Genomic DNA, 20427 nt, shown 5'->3' on the forward strand with positions numbered 1-20427 from the left:
GGCCAAGATGGCAGCCGCAATTTTTAAATTGAAATCAAACGAAAACTATTTGGAGTAGAATGGCGATTCAAATGAAAGAGGAGAGCACAAGCTACAGAATCATATGCATCTCTAAGTACTTTGCAGTACTGGTCGGAGTCTTAAGGCTCATACACACATCAGACCATAGTCTTTGAAAATGAAAGATCACAGACCAATTTTACCCCCTTCCATGTAGTATAAGAGCCATACCTTCACAGTCTATTCTATGGAGCTGCACTCCCCATCAGACGGAAATCTTACCCCCTTCCATGTAGTATGAGAGCCATACTCTACACAGTCTATTCTATGGAGCTGAACTCCCCATCAGACAGAAATCTTACCCCCTTCCATGTAGTATGAGAGCCACACCTACACAGTCTATTCTATGGAGCTGAGCTTCCCATCAGACAGAAATCTTACCCCCTTCCATGTAGTATGAGAGCCACACCTACACAGTCTATTCTATGGAGCTGAGCTTCCCATCAGACAGAAATCTTACCCCCTTCCATGTAGTATGAGAGCCATACCTACACAGTCTATTCTATGGAGCTGCACTCCCCATCAGACAGAAATCTTACCCCCCTTCCATGTAGTATGAGAGCCACACCTACACAGTCTATTCTATGGAGCTGCACTCCCCATCAGACAGAAATCTTACCCCCTTCCATGTAGTATGAGAGCCACACCTACACAGTCTATTCTATGGAGCTGAACTCCCCATCAGACAGAAATCTTACCCCCTTCCATGTAGTATGAGAGCCACACCTACACAGTCTATTCTATGGAGCTGCACTCCCCATCAGACAGAAATCTCACCCCCTTCCATGTAGTATGAGAGTCATACCTACACAGTCTATTCTATGGAGCTGCACTCCCCATCAGATAGAAATCTTTGCAAGATGCTGCACACACAGATGCTGTACAGACACAAAAGATCAGTATCTGCAAAAGATCTGTTCCTGCAAAATGCATTCATAGTCTATGAGATCTGCAGATCACCATACACACCTTGTTTAACAGACATTCATCTGCAGATCAGATCCACCAGGATGGATATTCAGATCTTCAGATAATTGGCTGATCTGCAGATGAATGTCTGTTAAACAAGGTGTGTATGATGATCTGCAGATATAGACTATGAATGCAATTGGCAGGAATGGATCTTTTGCAGGAACAGATCTTTTGCAGATACTGATCTGTTGAATGTGTACAGCATCTTTGTGTGCAGCATCTTGCAAAGATTTCTATCTAATGGGGAGTTCAGCTCCATAGAATAGACTGTGTAGGTGTGGCTCTCATACTACATGGAAGGGGTAAGATCTCTGTCTGATAGGGAGTTCAGCTCCATAGAATAGACTGTGTAGGTGTGGCTCTCATACTACATGGAAGGGGGTAAGATTTCTGTCTGATGGGGAGTGCAGCTCCATAGAATAGACTGTGTAGGTATGGCTCTCATACTACATGGAAGGGGGTAAGATTTCTGTCTGATGAGGAGTTCAGCTCCATAGAATAGACTGTGTAGGTATGGCTCTCATACTACATGGAAGGGGGTAAAATTGGTCTGTGATCTTTCATTTTCCAAAGACTATGGTCTGATGTGTGTATGTGGCCTTAAGGCTCCCTGCACACTGCAAATCCGTTTTCTGATTCCGTTTCTGATTTTCAATTCCGATTTTCCCTGAATACATTCAACAGAACAACAGATCAAAAAACGCAGCATGCAGTAAAGATTAAAAATCTAAATTGGGATCAGAGGTAAAAACCGATTAAAAAGCGGAATCGGAATCGGAAATGGATGCAGTGTGCAAGAGGACCTCTACAACCTCGATATGAAATTCCCTTTTACTCCTGACTTTTCTCCTCGGTGATAATTTTAATCTTGTCAATAAAATGCCTTTTAAATCACCAGCAAGCAAGAAAATACTCCAAATAATTTTGATAGAACTTTTTCACCAACTTTTTAGTACTTTTTTATTTGAAAAGAACTGCAAAGTTCTTTTAAATCGAATATTAAAAATTATCACCCAGGAGAAAACTCAGGTGAAAAAGTGAATTGCATATGGCCCACTGTGTCAACAACATACACTGCAGTCTAATCATCCTTTATCTAGACACTACAGGGCAGAACAAGGTTTCAGTATTTAAAAAAAAATATAACCTAAATATTGGGACATCTCCACCTCATCAGGACTGAAGAAATTGTTTAGAGTGACAAAACCTCTACCAGAACTCAAAAAGGTCTCCTTCTAAGCAACCGTGTTGTTTTTTTGGTTTCCATGGAGATATATGAAGCATCGTAGGCTCATACTGAGCTTAAGCTAAGGGGGGGGGGGGGGGGGGGGGTGTATGAGACCACGCTGGCAATGAGAAGGCATGCACTGTAGGGACTCTCTCTCTCTCTCGCATGCTTCTCACTTGCCATTGAGCTGTAAGGAGGACACTAGTTCTGATGGCAGCTGATGACAGGACCTCTTCCATAAGAAGCCTTGCACCTGTAGGCCTCGCAGTGTCAGCAATAATAGCATGGAGAGTAGGAGGATGTGGCCTAATGGCAGACAGGCAAGCCGCAAGCACTGAGAACTCACCTGTGAGAGTCTGATGCCGAAGAAGCCGCCTCCCACTCTTCATCTGAACTGTGGCAAGAGTCTGACTGCTCCCCGAACATTTTCTGCAATGGAAACTTAGAGGTCAGGGGGCAAATCATTCCAAAATGCACAGCGCCAGCTAGTGGCTGTACAACATAATTAAGGAGGAGCACCTCATCCACAAGTACACATTGCCATCTAGTGTCCATACAGTAGAATGCAGGATGCAAAGACTGACTGGGCAGCACGGTGGCGTAGTGGTTAGCGCTCTCGCCTTGCAGCGCTGGGTCCTTGGTTCAAATCCCAGCAAGGTCAACATCTGCATGGAGTTTGTATGTTCTCCTTGTGTCTGTGTGGGTTTCCTCCAGGCACTCCGGTTACCTCCCACATCCCAAAAACCATACAGATACGTTAATTGGCTTCCCCCTAAATTGGCCCTAGACTATGATACATGCGCTACATGATACATCCATAGACATATGACTGTGGTAGGGATTAGCTTGTGAGCCCCTCTGAGGGACAGTTAGTGACAAGACAATATACTCTGTACAGCGCTGCGGAAGATGTTGTCGCTATATAAATACTTAAAATAAATAAATGAGAAAAGTCATTCTAAATTACACAGCACCATCTAGTGCCTGTACAACAGAATGCACAACACACAGAGACAAGTCATTCCAAATCACACAGCACCATCTAGTGCCTGTACAACAGAATGCACAACACACAGAGACAAGTCATTCCAAAGTACACAGCAACATCTAGTGCAGGGGTAGGGAACTACTTGCGCCCTCCTAAAACGAAAGGCTTCTCCAATTGTTCCACTCTGGACCCTGTCAGGTCCAGTGACTTTGTAGGACGAGATCCCCGCACTTTGATTGGCCCAATAGGCTGCTTGTCACTTGACAGGCAGCCTATTGGGCATAAGTGCGGGGATCTCGTCCTACAAAGTGGATCAACCCCCAAGTCAGCTAGCTAATTGTACAAGCTGTTAGTCAGTATTTCTCCTGTCTGGCTCTTGGGGAAATTGCTGATGCTAATGAAACCCAGGAGAAGCTGAAGATGTGTCTGACACTTCCGCTGCCGAGCGGATCAACTGTATACACATCACCATGGCAACAAGGCCATGCTCACTGCCCCAGTTTGAAACATATCGTATGGCTCTAACAGAATTACATTTTAAAATATGTGGTGTTTATGGCTCTCTCAGCCAAAAAGGTTCCTGACCCCTGATCTAGTGCCTGAACAACAGAATGCACAATACACAGTGACAAGTCATTCCAAAGTACACAGCACCATCTAGTGCCTGAACAACAGAATGCACAACACACAGTGACAAGTCATTCCAAAGTACACAGCACCATCTAGTGCCTGAACAACAGAATGCACAACACACAGAGACAGTTATTCCAAAGTGCACAGCACCATCTAGTGCCTGAACAACGGAATGCACAACACACAGAGACAGTTATTCCAAATTACACAGCAAACTACACAGCACTATCTACTGCATGTACAACAGAATGCAGAACACCCAATTCATTCCAAATTACACATTGCCATCTAGTGGTTGCATAGCAAAATGCAGAACTCTACAGTAATGTACAGCACAATGCAAGACGCAAAAAGACAGATAATTCCAAACTACACAGGGCCATCTAGTGGCTGTACAGCAAAATGAAGGACACGGGAAATGACTCATTACATTGACAGGAAACCTGAAGCCAAGCAAAGAAAATCAGTTTCACTTACCTGGCCCCCTGTAGCCGTCCTGTCCTGCCCCGGTCCTCAGCGATCCTCCGGTCCCCCGCTATGGCTTAGTTTTAGTTTTGCTGACTGAGAGTCGGTGGGTCACTTCGCCCGAACGCAGTGAATCCAGCGCAGGAGACTTGGGTGTAACTTCGGCCTGAAGTTAATTTTACAACACTGTAATTCGGCCTCCAGCAACTGCTGGAAGCCAAATTATATCATTCCCCACTATCCACGTGGACCTGGAGGGGGAATAGTATTTAACACGGCCCGGACTTGTGCAGCAGCAGGATCAGCCATATACCGACTGTATCCTGCGCCCAAGTCTCCTGCGCCGATTCCTCTCGTACGCCACTGCGCAGCCCTGGCCATGCGTATCCTTGCTTGCGTTCCCGTCCCCCATAGCGTTCTGCGATGGCTGCAGGGGGCTGGTAGAAATCCCGGGTAAGTGAAACTCATTTCCTTTACTTGGCTTTAGGTACACTTTAAAACAGGTCCATATGGTGGCTGTACAGCAGAGCGTAGGATGTTACAGCTACTTTCTAAGTCTCATAGATTTTCCAGCATTCAGGACAGCATTATATGTACCAGCCAGCTCAGAAGAGCATCCAGGGCTATGTGTAATATACAGATCAACCCCCCTCCTTCCAGTGTGATGTACAGTACAACCTCCTCCTTCCAGTGTGATGTACAGTACAACCCCCTCCTTCCAGTGTGATGTACAGTACAACCTCCTCCTCCTTCCCGTGTGATGTACAGTACAACCTCCTCCTTTCAGTGTGATATACAGTACAACCCCCTCCTTCCAGTGTGATGTACAGTACAACCCCCCTCCGTCTAGTGTGATGTACAGTACAACCTCCTCCTTCCAGTGTGATGTACAGTACAACCACCTCCTTCCAGTGTGATGTACAGTACAACCACCTCCTTCCAGTGTGATGTACAGTACAACCACCTCCTTCCAGTGTGATGTACAGTACAACCACCTCCTTCCAGTGTGATGTACAGTACAACCTCCTCCTTCCAGTGTGATGTACAGTACAACCTCCTCCTTCCAGTGTGATGTACAGTACAACCACCTCCTTCCAGTGTGATGTACAGTACAACCTCCTCCTCCTTCCAGTGTGATGTACAGTACAACCACCTCCTTCCAGTGTGATGTACAGTACAGCTTCCTCCTTCCAGTGTGATGTACAGTACAGCCTCCTCCTTCCAGTGTGATGTACAGTACAACCACCTCCTCCTTCCAGTGTGATGTACAGTACAACCTCCTCCTTCCAGTGTGATGTACAGTACAGCCCCCTCCTTCCAGTGTGATGTACAGTACAACCTCCTCCTTCCAGTGTGATGTACAGTACAACCCCCTCCTTCCAGTGTGATGTACAGTACAACCTCCTCCTTCCAGTGTGATGTACAGTACAACCTCCTCCTTCCAGTGTGATGTACAGTACAACCACCTCCTCCTTCCAGTGTGATGTACAGTAAAACCTCCTCCTTCCAGTGTGATGTACAGTACAGCCCCCTCCTTCCAGTGTGATGTACAGTACAACCCCCTCCTTCCAGTGTGATGTACAATACAACCCCCTCCTTCTAGTGTGATGTACAGTACAACCCCCTCCTCCTTCCAGTGTGATGTACAGTACAACCTCCTCCTTCCAGTGTGATGTACAGTACAACCACCTCCTTCCAGTGTGATGTACAGTACAACCACCTCCTCCTTCCAGTGTAATGTACAGTACAACCACCTCCTCCTTCCAGTGTGATGTACAGTACAGCCTCCTCCTTCCAGTGTGATGTACAGTACAACCACCTCCTTCCAGTGTGATGTACAGTACAGCCTCCTCCTTCCAGTGTGATGTACAGTACAACCTGCTCCTTCCAGTGTGATGTACAGTACAACCTCCTCCTTTCAGTGTGATATACAGTACAATCCCCTCCTTCCAGTGTGATGTACAGTACAACCCCCTCCTTCCAGTGTGATGTACAGTACAACCCCCCTCCGTCTAGTGTGATGTACAGTACAACCTCCTCCTTCCAGTGTGATGTACAGTACAACCACCTCCTTCCAGTGTGATGTACAGTACAACCACCTCCTTCCAGTGTGATGTACAGTACAACCACCTCCTTCCGGTGTGATGTACAGTACAACCACCTCCTTCCAGTGTGATGTACAGTACAACCTCCTCCTTCCAGTGTGATGTACAGTACAACCTCCTCCTTCCAGTGTGATGTACAGTACAAACACCTCCTTCCAGTGTGATGTACAGTACAACCTCCTCCTCCTTCCAGTGTGATGTACAGTACAACCACCTCCTTCCAGTGTGATGTACAGTACAGCCTCCTCCTTCCAGTGTGATGTACAGTACAGCCTCCTCCTTCCAGTGTGATATACAGTACAACCACCTCCTCCTTCCAGTGTGATGTACAGTACAACCTCCTCCTTCCAGTGTGATGTACAGTACAGCCCCCTCCTTCCAGTGTGATGTACAGTACAACCTCCTCCTTCCAGTGTGATGTACAGTACAACCCCCTCCTTCCAGTGTGATGTACAGTACAACCTCCTCCTTCCAGTGTGATGTACAGTACAACCTCCTCCTTCCAGTGTGATGTACAGTACAACCACCTCCTCCTTCCAGTGTGATGTACAGTACAACCTCCTCCTTCCAGTGTGATGTACAGTACAGCCCCCTCCTTCCAGTGTGATGTACAGTACAACCCCCTCCTTCCAGTGTGATGTACAATACAACCCCCTCCTTCTAGTGTGATGTACAGTACAACCTCCTCCTCCTTCCAGTGTGATGTACAGTACAACCTCCTCCTTCCAGTGTGATGTACAGTACAACCACCTCCTTCCAGTGTGATGTACAGTACAACCACCTCCTCCTTCCAGTGTAATGTACAGTACAACCACCTCCTCCTTCCAGTGTGATGTACAGTACAGCCTCCTCCTTCCAGTGTGATGTACAGTACAACCACCTCCTTCCAGTGTGATGTACAGTACAGCCTCCTCCTTCCAGTGTGATGTACAGTACAACCTCCTCCTTCCAGTGTGATGTACAGTACAACCCCCTCCTTCCAGTGTGATATACAGTACAGCCTCCTCCTTCCAGTGTGATGTACAGTACAACCCCCTTCTTCCAGTGTGATGTACAGTACAACCACCTCCTTCCAGTGTGATTTACAGTACAACCACCTCCTCCTTCCAGTGTGATGTACAGTACAACCTCCTCCTTCCAGTGTGATGTACAGTACAACCTCCTCCTTCCAGTGTGATGTACAGTACAACCCCCTCCTTCCAGTGTGATGTACAGTACAACCCCCTCCTTCCAGTGTGATGTACAGTACAACCACCTCCTTCCAGTGTGATGTACAGTACAACCACCTCCTTCCAGTGTGATGTACAGTACAACCTCCTCCTTCCAGTGTGATGTACAGTACAACCACCTCCTTCCAGTGTGATGTACAGTACAACCTCCTCCTTCCAGTGTGATGTACAGTACAGCCTCCTCCTTCCAGTGTGATGTACAGTACAACCACCTCCTTCCAGTGTGATATACAGTACAACCACCTCCTCCTTCCAGTGTGATGTACAGTACAACCTTCTCCTTCCAGTGTGATGTACATTAAAACCACCTCCTCCTTCCAGTGTGATGTACAGTACAACCTCCTCCTTCCAGTGTGATGTACAGTACAACCTCCTCCTTCCAGTGTGATGTACAGTACAACCACCTCCTTCCAGTGTGATGTATAGTACAACCCCCTCCTTCCAGTGTGATGTACAGTACAACCCCCTCCTTCCAGTGTGATGTACAGTACAACCTCCTCCTTCCAGTGTGATGTACAGTACAATCCCCTCCTTCCAGTGTGGTGTACAGTACAACCACCTCCTTCCAGTGTGATGTACAGTACAACCTCCTCCTTCCAGTGTGATGTACAGTACAACCACCTCCTCCTTCCAGTGTGGTGTACAGTACAACCTCCTCCTTCCAGTGTGATGTACAGTACAACCTCCTCCTTCCAGTGTGATGTACAGTACAACCTCCACCTTCCAGTGTGATATACAGTACAACCACCTCCTCCTTCCAGTGTGATGTACAGTACAACCTTCTCCTTCCAGTGTGATGTACAGTACAACCCCTTCCTCCTTCCAGTGTGATGTACAGTACAACTACCTCCTTCCAGTGTGATGTACAGTACAACCCCCCTCCTTCCAGTGTGATGTACAGTACAACCCCCTCCGTCTAGTGTGATGTACAGTACAACCTCCTCCTTCCAGTGTGATGTATAGTACAACCACCTCCTTCCAGTGTGATATACAGTACAACCACCTCCTTCCAGTGTGATGTACAGTACAGCCTCCTCCTTCCAGTGTGATGTACAGTACAACCACCTCCTTCCAGTGTGATGTACAGTACAGCCTCCTCCTTCCAGTGTGATGTACAGTACAGCCTCCTCCTTCCAGTGTGATGTACAGTACAACCACCTCCTCCTTCCAGTGTGATGTACAGTACAACCCCCTCCTTCCAGTGTGATGTACAGTACAACCCCCTCCTTCCAGTGTGATGTACAGTACAACCCCCTCCTTCCAGTGTGATGTACAGTACAACCCCCTCCTTCCAGTGTGATGTACAGTACAACCACCTCCTTCCAGTGTGATGTACAGTACAACCACCTCCTTCCAGTGTGATGTACAGTACAACCTCCTCCTTCCAGTGTGATGTACAGTACAACCACCTCCTTCCAGTGTGATGTACAGTACAACCTCCTCCTTCCAGTGTGATGTACAGTACAGCCTCCTCCTTCCAGTGTGATGTACAGTACAACCACCTCCTTCCAGTGTGATATACAGTACAACCACCTCCTCCTTCCAGTGTGATGTACAGTACAACCTTCTCCTTCCAGTGTGATGTACAGTAAAACCACCTCCTCCTTCCAGTGTGATGTACAGTACAACCTCCTCCTTCCAGTGTGATGTACAGTACAACCTCCTCCTTCCAGTGTGATGTACAGTACAACCACCTCCTTCCAGTGTGATGTATAGTACAACCCCCTCCTTCCAGTGTGATGTACAGTACAACCCCCTCCTTCCAGTGTGATGTACAGTACAACCTCCTCCTTCCAGTGTGATGTACAGTACAATCCCCTCCTTCCAGTGTGGTGTACAGTACAACCACCTCCTTCCAGTGTGATGTACAGTACAACCTCCTCCTTCCAGTGTGATGTACAGTACAACCACCTCCTCCTTCCAGTGTGGTGTACAGTACAACCTCCTCCTTCCAGTGTGATGTACAGTACAACCTCCTCCTTCCAGTGTGATGTACAGTACAACCTCCTCCTTCCAGTGTGATATACAGTACAACCACCTCCTCCTTCCAGTGTGATGTACAGTACAACCTTCTCCTTCCAGTGTGATGTACAGTACAACCCCTTCCTCCTTCCAGTGTGATGTACAGTACAACTACCTCCTTCCAGTGTGATGTACAGTACAACCCCCCTCCTTCCAGTGTGATGTACAGTACAACCCCCTCCGTCTAGTGTGATGTACAGTACAACCTCCTCCTTCCAGTGTGATGTATAGTACAACCACCTCCTTCCAGTGTGATATACAGTACAACCACCTCTTTCCAGTGTGATGTACAGTACAGCCTCCTCCTTCCAGTGTGATGTACAGTACAACCACCTCCTTCCAGTGTGATGTACAGTACAGCCTCCTCCTTCCAGTGTGATGTACAGTACAGCCTCCTCCTTCCAGTGTGATGTACAGTACAACCACCTCCTCCTTCCAGTGTGATGTACAGTACAACCCCCTCCTTCCAGTGTGATGTACAGTACAACCCCCTCCTTCCAGTGTGATGTACAGTACAACCTCCTCCTTCCAGTGTGATGTACAGTACAACCACCTCCTCCTTCCAGTGTGATGTACAGTACAACCTCCTCCTTCCAGTGTGATGTACAGTACAGCCCCCTCCTTCCAGTGTGATGTACAGTACAACTACCTCCTTCCAGTGTGATGTACAGTACAACCCCCCTCCTTCCAGTGTGATGTACAGTACAACCCCCTCCGTCTAGTGTGATGTACAGTACAACCTCCTCCTTCCAGTGTGATGTATAGTACAACCACCTCCTTCCAGTGTGATATACAGTACAACCACCTCCTTCCAGTGTGATGTACAGTACAGCCTCCTCCTTCCAGTGTGATGTACAGTACAACCACCTCCTTCCAGTGTGATGTACAGTACAGCCTCCTCCTTCCAGTGTGATGTACAGTACAGCCTCCTCCTTCCAGTGTGATGTACAGTACAACCACCTCCTCCTTCCAGTGTGATGTACAGTACAACCCCCTCCTTCCAGTGTGATGTACAGTACAACCCCCTCCTTCCAGTGTGATGTACAGTACAACCCCCTCCTTCCAGTGTGATGTACAGTACAACCCCCTCCTTCCAGTGTGATGTACAGTACAACCACCTCCTTCCAGTGTGATGTACAGTACAACCACCTCCTTCCAGTGTGATGTACAGTACAACCTCCTCCTTCCAGTGTGATGTACAGTACAACCACCTCCTTCCAGTGTGATGTACAGTACAACCTCCTCCTTCCAGTGTGATGTACAGTACAGCCTCCTCCTTCCAGTGTGATGTACAGTACAACCACCTCCTTCCAGTGTGATATACAGTACAACCACCTCCTCCTTCCAGTGTGATGTACAGTACAACCTTCTCCTTCCAGTGTGATGTACAGTAAAACCACCTCCTCCTTCCAGTGTGATGTACAGTACAACCTCCTCCTTCCAGTGTGATGTACAGTACAACCTCCTCCTTCCAGTGTGATGTACAGTACAACCACCTCCTTCCAGTGTGATGTATAGTACAACCCCCTCCTTCCAGTGTGATGTACAGTACAACCCCCTCCTTCCAGTGTGATGTACAGTACAACCTCCTCCTTCCAGTGTGATGTACAGTACAATCCCCTCCTTCCAGTGTGGTGTACAGTACAACCACCTCCTTCCAGTGTGATGTACAGTACAACCTCCTCCTTCCAGTGTGATGTACAGTACAACCACCTCCTCCTTCCAGTGTGGTGTACAGTACAACCTCCTCCTTCCAGTGTGATGTACAGTACAACCTCCTCCTTCCAGTGTGATGTACAGTACAACCTCCTCCTTCCAGTGTGATATACAGTACAACCACCTCCTCCTTCCAGTGTGATGTACAGTACAACCTTCTCCTTCCAGTGTGATGTACAGTACAACCCCTTCCTCCTTCCAGTGTGATGTACAGTACAACTACCTCCTTCCAGTGTGATGTACAGTACAACCCCCCTCCTTCCAGTGTGATGTACAGTACAACCCCCTCCGTCTAGTGTGATGTACAGTACAACCTCCTCCTTCCAGTGTGATGTATAGTACAACCACCTCCTTCCAGTGTGATATACAGTACAACCACCTCCTTCCAGTGTGATGTACAGTACAGCCTCCTCCTTCCAGTGTGATGTACAGTACAACCACCTCCTTCCAGTGTGATGTACAGTACAGCCTCCTCCTTCCAGTGTGATGTACAGTACAGCCTCCTCCTTCCAGTGTGATGTACAGTACAACCACCTCCTCCTTCCAGTGTGATGTACAGTACAACCCCCTCCTTCCAGTGTGATGTACAGTACAACCCCCTCCTTCCAGTGTGATGTACAGTACAACCTCCTCCTTCCAGTGTGATGTACAGTACAACCACCTCCTCCTTCCAGTGTGATGTACAGTACAACCTCCTCCTTCCAGTGTGATGTACAGTACAGCCCCCTCCTTCCAGTGTGATGTACAGTACAACCCCCTCCTTCCAGTGTGATGTACAATACAACCCCCTCCTTCTAGTGTGATGTACAGTACAACCTCCTCCTCCTTCCATTGTGATGTACAGTACTACCCCCTCCTTCCAGTGTGATGTACAGTACAACCTCCTCCTTCCAGTGTGATGTACAGTACAACCTCCTCCTTCCAGTGTGATGTACAGTACAACCACCTCCTCCTTCCAGTGTGATGTACAGTACAACCACCTCCTCCTTCCAGTGTGATGTACAGTACAGCATCCTCCTTCCAGTGTGATGTACAGTACAACCACCTCCTTCCAGTGTGATGTACAGTACAGCCTCCTCCTTCCAGTGTGATGTACAGTACAACCTCCTCCTTCCAGTGTGATGTACAGTACAACCCCCTCCTTCCAGTGTGATATACAGTACAGCCTCCTCCTTCCAGTGTGATGTACAGTACAACCCCCTTCTTCCAGTGTGATGTACAGTACAACCACCTCCTTCCAGTGTGATGTACAGTACAACCACCTCCTCCTTCCAGTGTGATGTACAGAACAACCTCCTCCTTCCAGTGTGATGTACAGTACAACCCCCTCCTTCCAGTGTGATGTACAGTACAACCCCCTCCTTCCAGTGTGATGTACAGTACAACCCCCTCCTTCCAGTGTGATGTACAGTACAACCACCTGCTTCCAGTGTGATGTACAGTACAACCACCTCCTTCCAGTGTGATGTACAGTACAACCTCCTCCTTCCAGTGTGATGTACAGTACAACCACCTCCTTCCAGTGTGATGTACAGTACAACCTCCTCCTTCCAGTGTGATGTACAGTACAGCCTCCTCCTTCCAGTGTGATGTACAGTACAACCACCTCCTTCCAGTGTGATATACAGTATAACCACCTCCTCCTTCCAGTGTGATGTACAGTACAACCTTCTCCTTCCAGTGTGATGTACAGTAAAACCACCTCCTCCTTCCAGTGTAATGTACAGTACAACCTCCTCCTTCCAGTGTGATGTACAGTACAACCTCCTCCTTCCAGTGTGATGTACAGTACAACCACCTCCTTCCAGTGTGATGTATAGTACAACCCCCTCCTTCCAGTGTGATGTACAGTACAACCCCCTCCTTCCAGTGTGATGTACAGTACAACCTCCTCCTTCCAGTGTGATGTACAGTACAACCCCCTCCTTCCAGTGTGATGTACAGTACAACCACCTCCTTCCAGTGTGATGTACAGTACAACCTCCTCCTTCCAGTGTGATGTACAGTACAACCACCTCCTCCTTCCAGTGTGGTGTACAGTACAACCTCCTCCTTCCAGTGTGATGTACAGTACAACCTCCTCCTTCCAGTGTGATGTACAGTACAACCTCCTCCTTCCAGTGTGATATACAGTACAACCACCTCCTCCTTCCAGTGTGATGTACAGTACAACCTTCTCCTTCCAGTGTGATGTACAGTACAACCCCCTCCTTCCAGTGTGATGTACAGTACAACCTCCTCCTTCCAGTGTGATGTACAGTACAACCCCTTCCTCCTTCCAGTGTGATGTACAGTACAACTACCTCCTTCCAGTGTGATGTACAGTACAGCCTCCTCCTTCCAGTGTGATGTATAGTACAACCTCTTCCTTCCAGTGTGATATACAGTACAGCCTCCTCCTTCCAGTGTGATGTACAGTACAACCACCTCCTTCCAGTGTGATGTACAGTACAACCCCCCTCCTTCCAGTGTGATGTACAGTACAGCCTCCTCCTTCCAGTGTGATGCACAATACAACCTCCTCCTTCCAGTGTGATGTACAGTACAACCTCCTCCTTCCAGTGTGATATACAGTACAACCACCTCCTCCTTCCAGTGTGATGTACAGTACAACCTCCTCCTTCCAGTGTGATGTACAGTACAACCTCCTCCTTCCAGTGTGATATACAGTACAACCCCCCTCCTTCCAGTGTGATGTACAGTACAACCTCCTCCTTCCAGTGTTATGTACAGTACAACCCCTTCCTCCATCCAGTGTGATGTACAGTACAACCACCTCCTTCCAGTGTGATGTACAGTACAGCCTCCTCCTTCCAGTGTGATGTATAGTACAACCTCTTCCTTCCAGTGTGATGTACAGTACAACCCCCCTCCTTCCAGTGTGATGTACAGTACAACCTCCTCTTTCCAGTGTGATGTACAGTACAACCTCCTCCTTCCAGTGTGATGTACAGAACAACCCCTCCTTCCAGTGTGTGATGTACAGTACAACCCCCTCCTTCCAGTGTGATGTACAGTACAACCCCCTCCTTCCAGTGTGATGTACAGTACAACCCCCTCCTTCCAGTGTTATGTACAGTACAACCTCCTCCTTCCATTGTGATGTACAGTACAACCACCTCCTTCCAGTGTGATGTACAGTACAACCCCCTCCTTCCAGTGTGATGTACAGTACAACCACCTCCTCCTTCCAGTGTGATGCCCAATACAACCTCCTCCTTTCAGTGTGATGTACAGTACAACCCCCTCCTTCCAGTGTTATGTACAGTACAACCTTCTCCTTCCAGTGTGATACAGTACAACCCCCCTCCTTCCAGTGTGATGTACAGTACAACCTCCTCCTTCCAGTGTTATGTACAGTACAACCCCTTCCTCCTTCCAGTGTGATGTACAGTACAACTACCTCCTTCCAGTGTGATGTACAGTACAGCCTCCTCCTTCCAGTGTGATGTATGGTACAACCTCTTCCTTCCAGTGTTATGAACAGTACAACCCCCCTCCTTCCAGTGTGATGTACAGTACAACCCCCTCCTTCCAGTGTGATGTACAGTACAACCCCTCTTTCCAGTGTGATGTACAGTACAAACTCCTCCTTCCAGTGTGATGTACAGTACAACTACCTCCTTCCAGTGTGATGTACAGTACAACCTCCTCCTTCCAGTGTGATGTACAGTACAACCTCCTCCTTCCAGTGTGATGTACAGTACAACCCCCTCCTTCCAGTGTGATGTATAGTACAACCTCCTCCTTCCAGTGTGATGTACAGTATAACCCCCTCCTTCCAGTGTGATGTACAGTACAACCTCCTCCTTCCAGTGTGTACAGTACAACCTCCTCCTTCCAGTGTGATGTACAGTACAGCCCCCCTCCTTCCAGTGTGTACAGTACAACCCCCTCCTTCCAGTGTGATGTACAGTACAACCTCCTCCTTCCAGTGTGATGTACAGTACAGCCCCCTCCTTCCAGTGTGATGTACAGTACAACCTCTTCCTCCTTCCAGTGTGATGTACAGTACAACCTCCTCCTCCTTCCAGTGTGATGTACAGTACAACCCCCTCCTTCCAGTGTGATGTACAGTACAACCTCCTCCTTCCAGTGTGATGTACAGTACAACCTCCTCCTCCTTCCAGTGTGATGTACAGTACAACCTCCTCCTTCCAGTGTGATGTACAGTACAACCTCCTCCTTCCAGTGTGATGTACAGTACAACCTCCTCCTCCTTCTAGTGTGATGTACAGTACAGCCCCCTCCTTCCAGTGCATTTAGCATAATAAAGAGCAGTAAATAATAGGAGGATCACGTGTTTCTCCTGCACAGGCTCTTGCATTACCTCTCACGGGACAGAAAGGATCAGAGCTGCTCTGGAAGTTGTAGCTTTGCTCCACCCTGCTGTGCACAGCGCCATCTACTGGGGTCTTCCAACGTAGATCTATATCATGTTTTACTCTGCCGCCATCTAGTGGCCTTTTGGAGGAAATGCATCCTCAAAGACTTGCTGAATCATTGCAGATGAATGGGGGAGACATAATCATAAAATTCTGTCAGTCCTGTTCCCCAGTGATGGGACTTTTCTTGTGGACAGCGACTGAATATTTATCTCATTGTTAACAGACCTGAGCAGAACCATCATCCTTGTAGGGCGTAGCCACGTTAACAAGTATTGCAATTGCTCAGCGGTTCAATGCTTCACTGACGACGGATAGATTTAGTCATTGATGGTCTTTTCACGCTACCTATACTGTCATTTTTGGTGCCTGGATTTATTGTCCTCTGGACGGCTAGCGTCGCTTGCTTGGCTCGGGTCATCCCTTCGCTTGGACATCTTTTAATTACTCATCTAAGTCCAGGGCTGGGCCGAGGCAGAGGCGAAAGAGGCTCCAGCCTCAGGGTCAGTGTAGGAGGGGGTGAAGGGCGGGGCTTAGGCAGAGGCGAGAGAGACTCCAGCCTCAGGGCGCAGTGTAGGAGGGGGTGCAGGGCGGGGCCAAGGCGAGAGAAGCTCCAGCCTCAGGGCGTTTGTGTAGGAGGGGGCGCAGGGCGGGGCTGAGGCGAGAGACGCTCCAGCCTCAGGGCGTAGTGTAGGAGGGGGTGCACAACTCACTCAGCTATCATTCCCCTATTGTGCTTGCAGCAGAGAGAAATAAGAAAAGGGGATACATGGCAGTGACTGCAAGCCAGATAACTAGAGATTAGGCCGCAGGCATGGGCAAACTTGGCCCTCCAGCTGTTAAGGAACTACAAATCCCACAATGCATTTGCCTTTATGAGTCATAACTGTGGCTGTCAGACTCCTGCAATGCATTGTGGGACTTGTAGTTCCTCAACAGCTGGAGGGCCAAGTTTGCCCATGCCTGGTAGGGTGTTGGGGGCCCTGGGGCACCTCTTAGTCTAATAGCAATCAGTGTGGGAGGGCTGGGGTGGGAGGGATGGAGGGGCGCACTTTGGTGTCTCAGCCTTGGGTGCTGGAGGACCTTGTCCCGGCTCTTTCTATGTCCACTTGGATAGGGCCATTGTGCACCAGGGCCCTCACTTGCTGGGCTTCAGGCTGGAAACTCAGATGGCTCTGCTGAGGGTAGCAGAATTTTATAAGGGAAAATAGTCTCTAAGGGCCCTAAGCTGCAGGTACTCAGTGCGCATGCGCAGGACAAGGTGCAATTTTTCTAGCTGAAAATCCATAGAACACCGGCCATACATCAGGGGCAACCTGGGCAATGCCCCAGGGCCCCAAACCTGCTTCCAGGCCTCCCCTCCACTTTACTGTGGTCCTTGGGACCCCTGCAAAGTTTTCGGCAGCGTAGCGACTCACTTGTCCCGGCTGGCGCTCTCCTTGTGGCTCCGTGCGTTCCCCTCTCCATCCCCGCTGGCCGCAACTTCTCAGGGACCTGACCGCATATTATGTAATAACAGGCACGTGGTCAGGGAGGAGAGGCGCCCCTGTGAGGATGCAGACGGGAATGCATGGAGCCCAGAAGTAATGGAGGAGCGAGCCAGCCGCGACATTTGTCCAAGCTTGCTGTTACTTACATGAGGTAGTAAAAATCTTCTTGATCTGACTGCTTGTGCGCTAGTCCTTCTCCTCATGAAGGATGCCAAGTATCTTCTTTATTCTTTACAGAAGCCCTTCCTAGATATGATCGATAGGTAGATGATGGCCGGACTCCCTCCTTGCTTGCACACTGCTTTGGCAGTTGGACTGAGAAACTGTCATTCAGTAACTGCTTTTGAAAAAAAAAAATCTAACTGATAATATAACACATCAATGTTACAGACTGATTTCTCAATACTTGCCTACAGAGCAGGGACAAGGTCCTCCAGCACCCAAGGCTGAGACACCAAAGTGCGCCCCTCCATCCCTCCCACCCCAGCTGTCACACACTGATTGCTATTAGACTAAGAGGGCCACAGGGCCCACAACATCCCCAACACCTTAATATCTAGTTCTCTGGCTTGCAGTCACTGCTATGTATCCCCTTTTCTTATTTCTTTCTGCTTCAAACACAATTAGGAATGACAGCTGAATGAATTGTGCGCCACTTCCTACACTGCGCCCTGAGGCTGGAGCCTCTCCAGCCTATGCCTCGGCCCGGCCCTGCTTGCCTAGCCTCATGCTAGCGCAGAGGCTGCTGGGTCCTGTTTGACCTCATCGCCGCTCTTTTACTTTGCAGACACGCCCCCCACGTATGAGCACGGCTGCACTGCTCCTGTGTGAGCAGCACGGGACGCTTGTATGGCTTCAGGTGCAGCTGTACTCACACAGGTGCAGAGTGGCCAGCTTAAAGGGGCACTACAGCGAAAAATTGTAAAATTTAAAATATGTGCAAACATAGACAAAGAAGAAGTACCTTTTTCCAGAGTAAAATGAGCCATAAATTACTTTTCTCCTATGTTGCTGTCACTTACAGTAGGTAGTAGAAATCTGACAGAAGTGACAGGTTTTAGACTAGTCTATCTCTTCATGGGGGATTCTCAGCAAGGCTTTTATTCTTTATAAAGATATTCCCTAAAAAGGATTTAAACAATGATGCTGGCCGGCTTCCCTGCTCACTACACAGTGTTTTGGCAGTTGGACAGAGCAACTGCCATTCACTAAGTGCTTTGGAAAATAAATAAATCCCTGAGAATCCCCCATGAAGAGATGGACTAAAACCTGTTGCTTCTGTCAGATTTCTACTACTTACTGTAAGTGACAGCAACATAGGAGAAAAGTAATTTATGGCTCATTTTACTCTGGAAAAAATGTACTTTTTATTTGTCTATGTTTTCACATATTTTTAATTTTACAATTTTTCGCCATAGTGCCCCTTTAAAGGAAACATAAAGTAAAATGGGCTGCCCCATGGTCTACTTACCCAGGGCTTCCTCCAGCCCCTTGCAGCCGACATGTCTCACACAGCATCTCCGCTCACAGCCGCCAGCCCAGGGTCCCCGCCAGCGCATAGGCCAAACTCCTCTGCTGCGCCTGCGCGAGCACCGCTGTCACGGACAATGTGGACTTGATTCACAGAGGCGCTCGTGCAGGCGCAGTAGAGGAGGATGGCCTCTGCACCGGGGGGGGGGGGGGACCACGGGCCGGCGGCTGCTGCGTGGGGCATGTCGGCTGCAAGGGGCTGAAGAAAGCCCCGGGCGAGTATATCATGGGGCAGCACATTTTACTTTATGTTTCCTTTAAACACACCTTCTAAACCTCCTCGGCTTTCTGGTTTCCTCCGTGCACGTTAGGTCACATGACACGCCGGGAGACGTGCACAGATGCCCGAAAGCCGCTAGGAACTACAGGAAGTTTAGAAGACAGCGCTGCACACTTAGTGAGTATTTTTTTGCCCTGAAAACCCCCAAAATCATCATAGACCCCTCAGGCCTGCTGGTTAGTTGAGACTTCTGGTTGCCTGAGTTCTGGTTGCCTGAGTTCTGGTGATCTGAGTTCTGGTTGCCTGAGTTCTGGTTGCCAGAGTTCTGGTGGCCCGAGTTCTGGTGGCCCGAGTTCTGGTGGCCCGAGTTCTGGTGGCCCGAGTTCTGGTTGCCTGACTTCTGGTTGCCTGACTTCTGGTGGCCTGAGTTCTGGTGGCCTGAGTTCAGGGGACCTGAGTTCTGGTGGCCTGAGTTCTGGTTGCCTGAGTTCTGGTGGCCCGAGTTCTGGTGGCCCGAGTTCTGGTGGCCCGAGTTCTGGTGGCCCGAGTTCTGGTGGCCCGAGTTCTGGTGGCCCGAGTTCTGGTGGCCCGAGTTCTGGTGACCCGAGTTCTGGTGGCCTGAGTTCTGGTGGCCTGAGTTCTGGTGGCCTGAGTTCTGGTGGCCTGAGTTCTGGTGGCCTGAGTTCAGGGGACTTTGCTGTAATATTTTCTTGCTTGCTGGTGGCTTAAAAAGGAACTCCAGTGAAAATAATGTCATAAAAAAGTGCTTCATTTTACAATAATTATGTATAAATGATTTAGACAGTGTTCGCCCATTATAAAATCTTTCCTCTCCCTGACACCTGGCAGGTGATGTCAGTGGAAGGAGATGCTGCTAGCTTTTTGGCAGTTGGATCAGCTGTTAGTTCCCACAATGCACCATGGTCCTGACATCACACTGTGGGAGGGGTTTCACCACAATATCAGTCATACAGAGCCCCCTGATGATCCGTTTGTGAAAAGGAATAGATTTCTCATGTAAAAGGGGGTATCAGCTACTGATTGGGATGAAGTTAAATTCTTGGTTAGTTTCTCTTATTTATAATGTAAAAATATCACCCAGGAGAAAACTTAAGATAAAAGGGGAATTAAATCATTCCCAATAACTCTTGTGTGTATGTGAGGATACCTCCCCTGGCCTCAATTGTGCAGCGGGAGGAGAAGGGGGAGGGGAGTAATTCTCATCAACAAATGTGTATTTAGCGCTGGAACTGCTTTGAATGGATATTTAGACCGGGAAGTGTTTATTAAATTCAGGCTTTCCAGAGCAATTATTTTATCTTTCTGTGAAAGAAAATAACTTCTGGGCCTGAACCATTGTTTCCAATCGATCACAAAGATGGGA

General features: G+C 48.4%; 1 protein-coding gene across 2 annotated transcripts in view; it reads right to left on the reverse strand.

Annotated features, from left to right (window-relative positions):
- The window catches only part of SAP25 (Sin3A associated protein 25), a 54461-nt gene extending 36863 nt beyond the window's left edge, over positions 1–17598 (reverse strand). The window contains exons 1-2 of one of the 2 annotated variants that reach the window (XM_068272021.1): positions 17440–17598; positions 2607–2689 (exon numbers count right to left, since the gene is read on the reverse strand). In XM_068272021.1, the coding sequence (XP_068128122.1) occupies positions 2607–2689; positions 17440–17496 (140 nt within the window). In that variant the 5' untranslated portion in view covers positions 17497–17598. The remainder of the gene's footprint in view (positions 1–2606; positions 2690–17439) is intronic. The other variant, XM_068272022.1, reaches the window with a different exon arrangement.
- Between the last annotated feature and the right edge of the window lie 2829 nt (positions 17599–20427).

Source organism: Hyperolius riggenbachi, chromosome 3, assembly GCF_040937935.1.
Source record: "Hyperolius riggenbachi isolate aHypRig1 chromosome 3, aHypRig1.pri, whole genome shotgun sequence".
NCBI lineage: Eukaryota > Metazoa > Chordata > Amphibia > Anura > Hyperoliidae > Hyperolius > Hyperolius riggenbachi.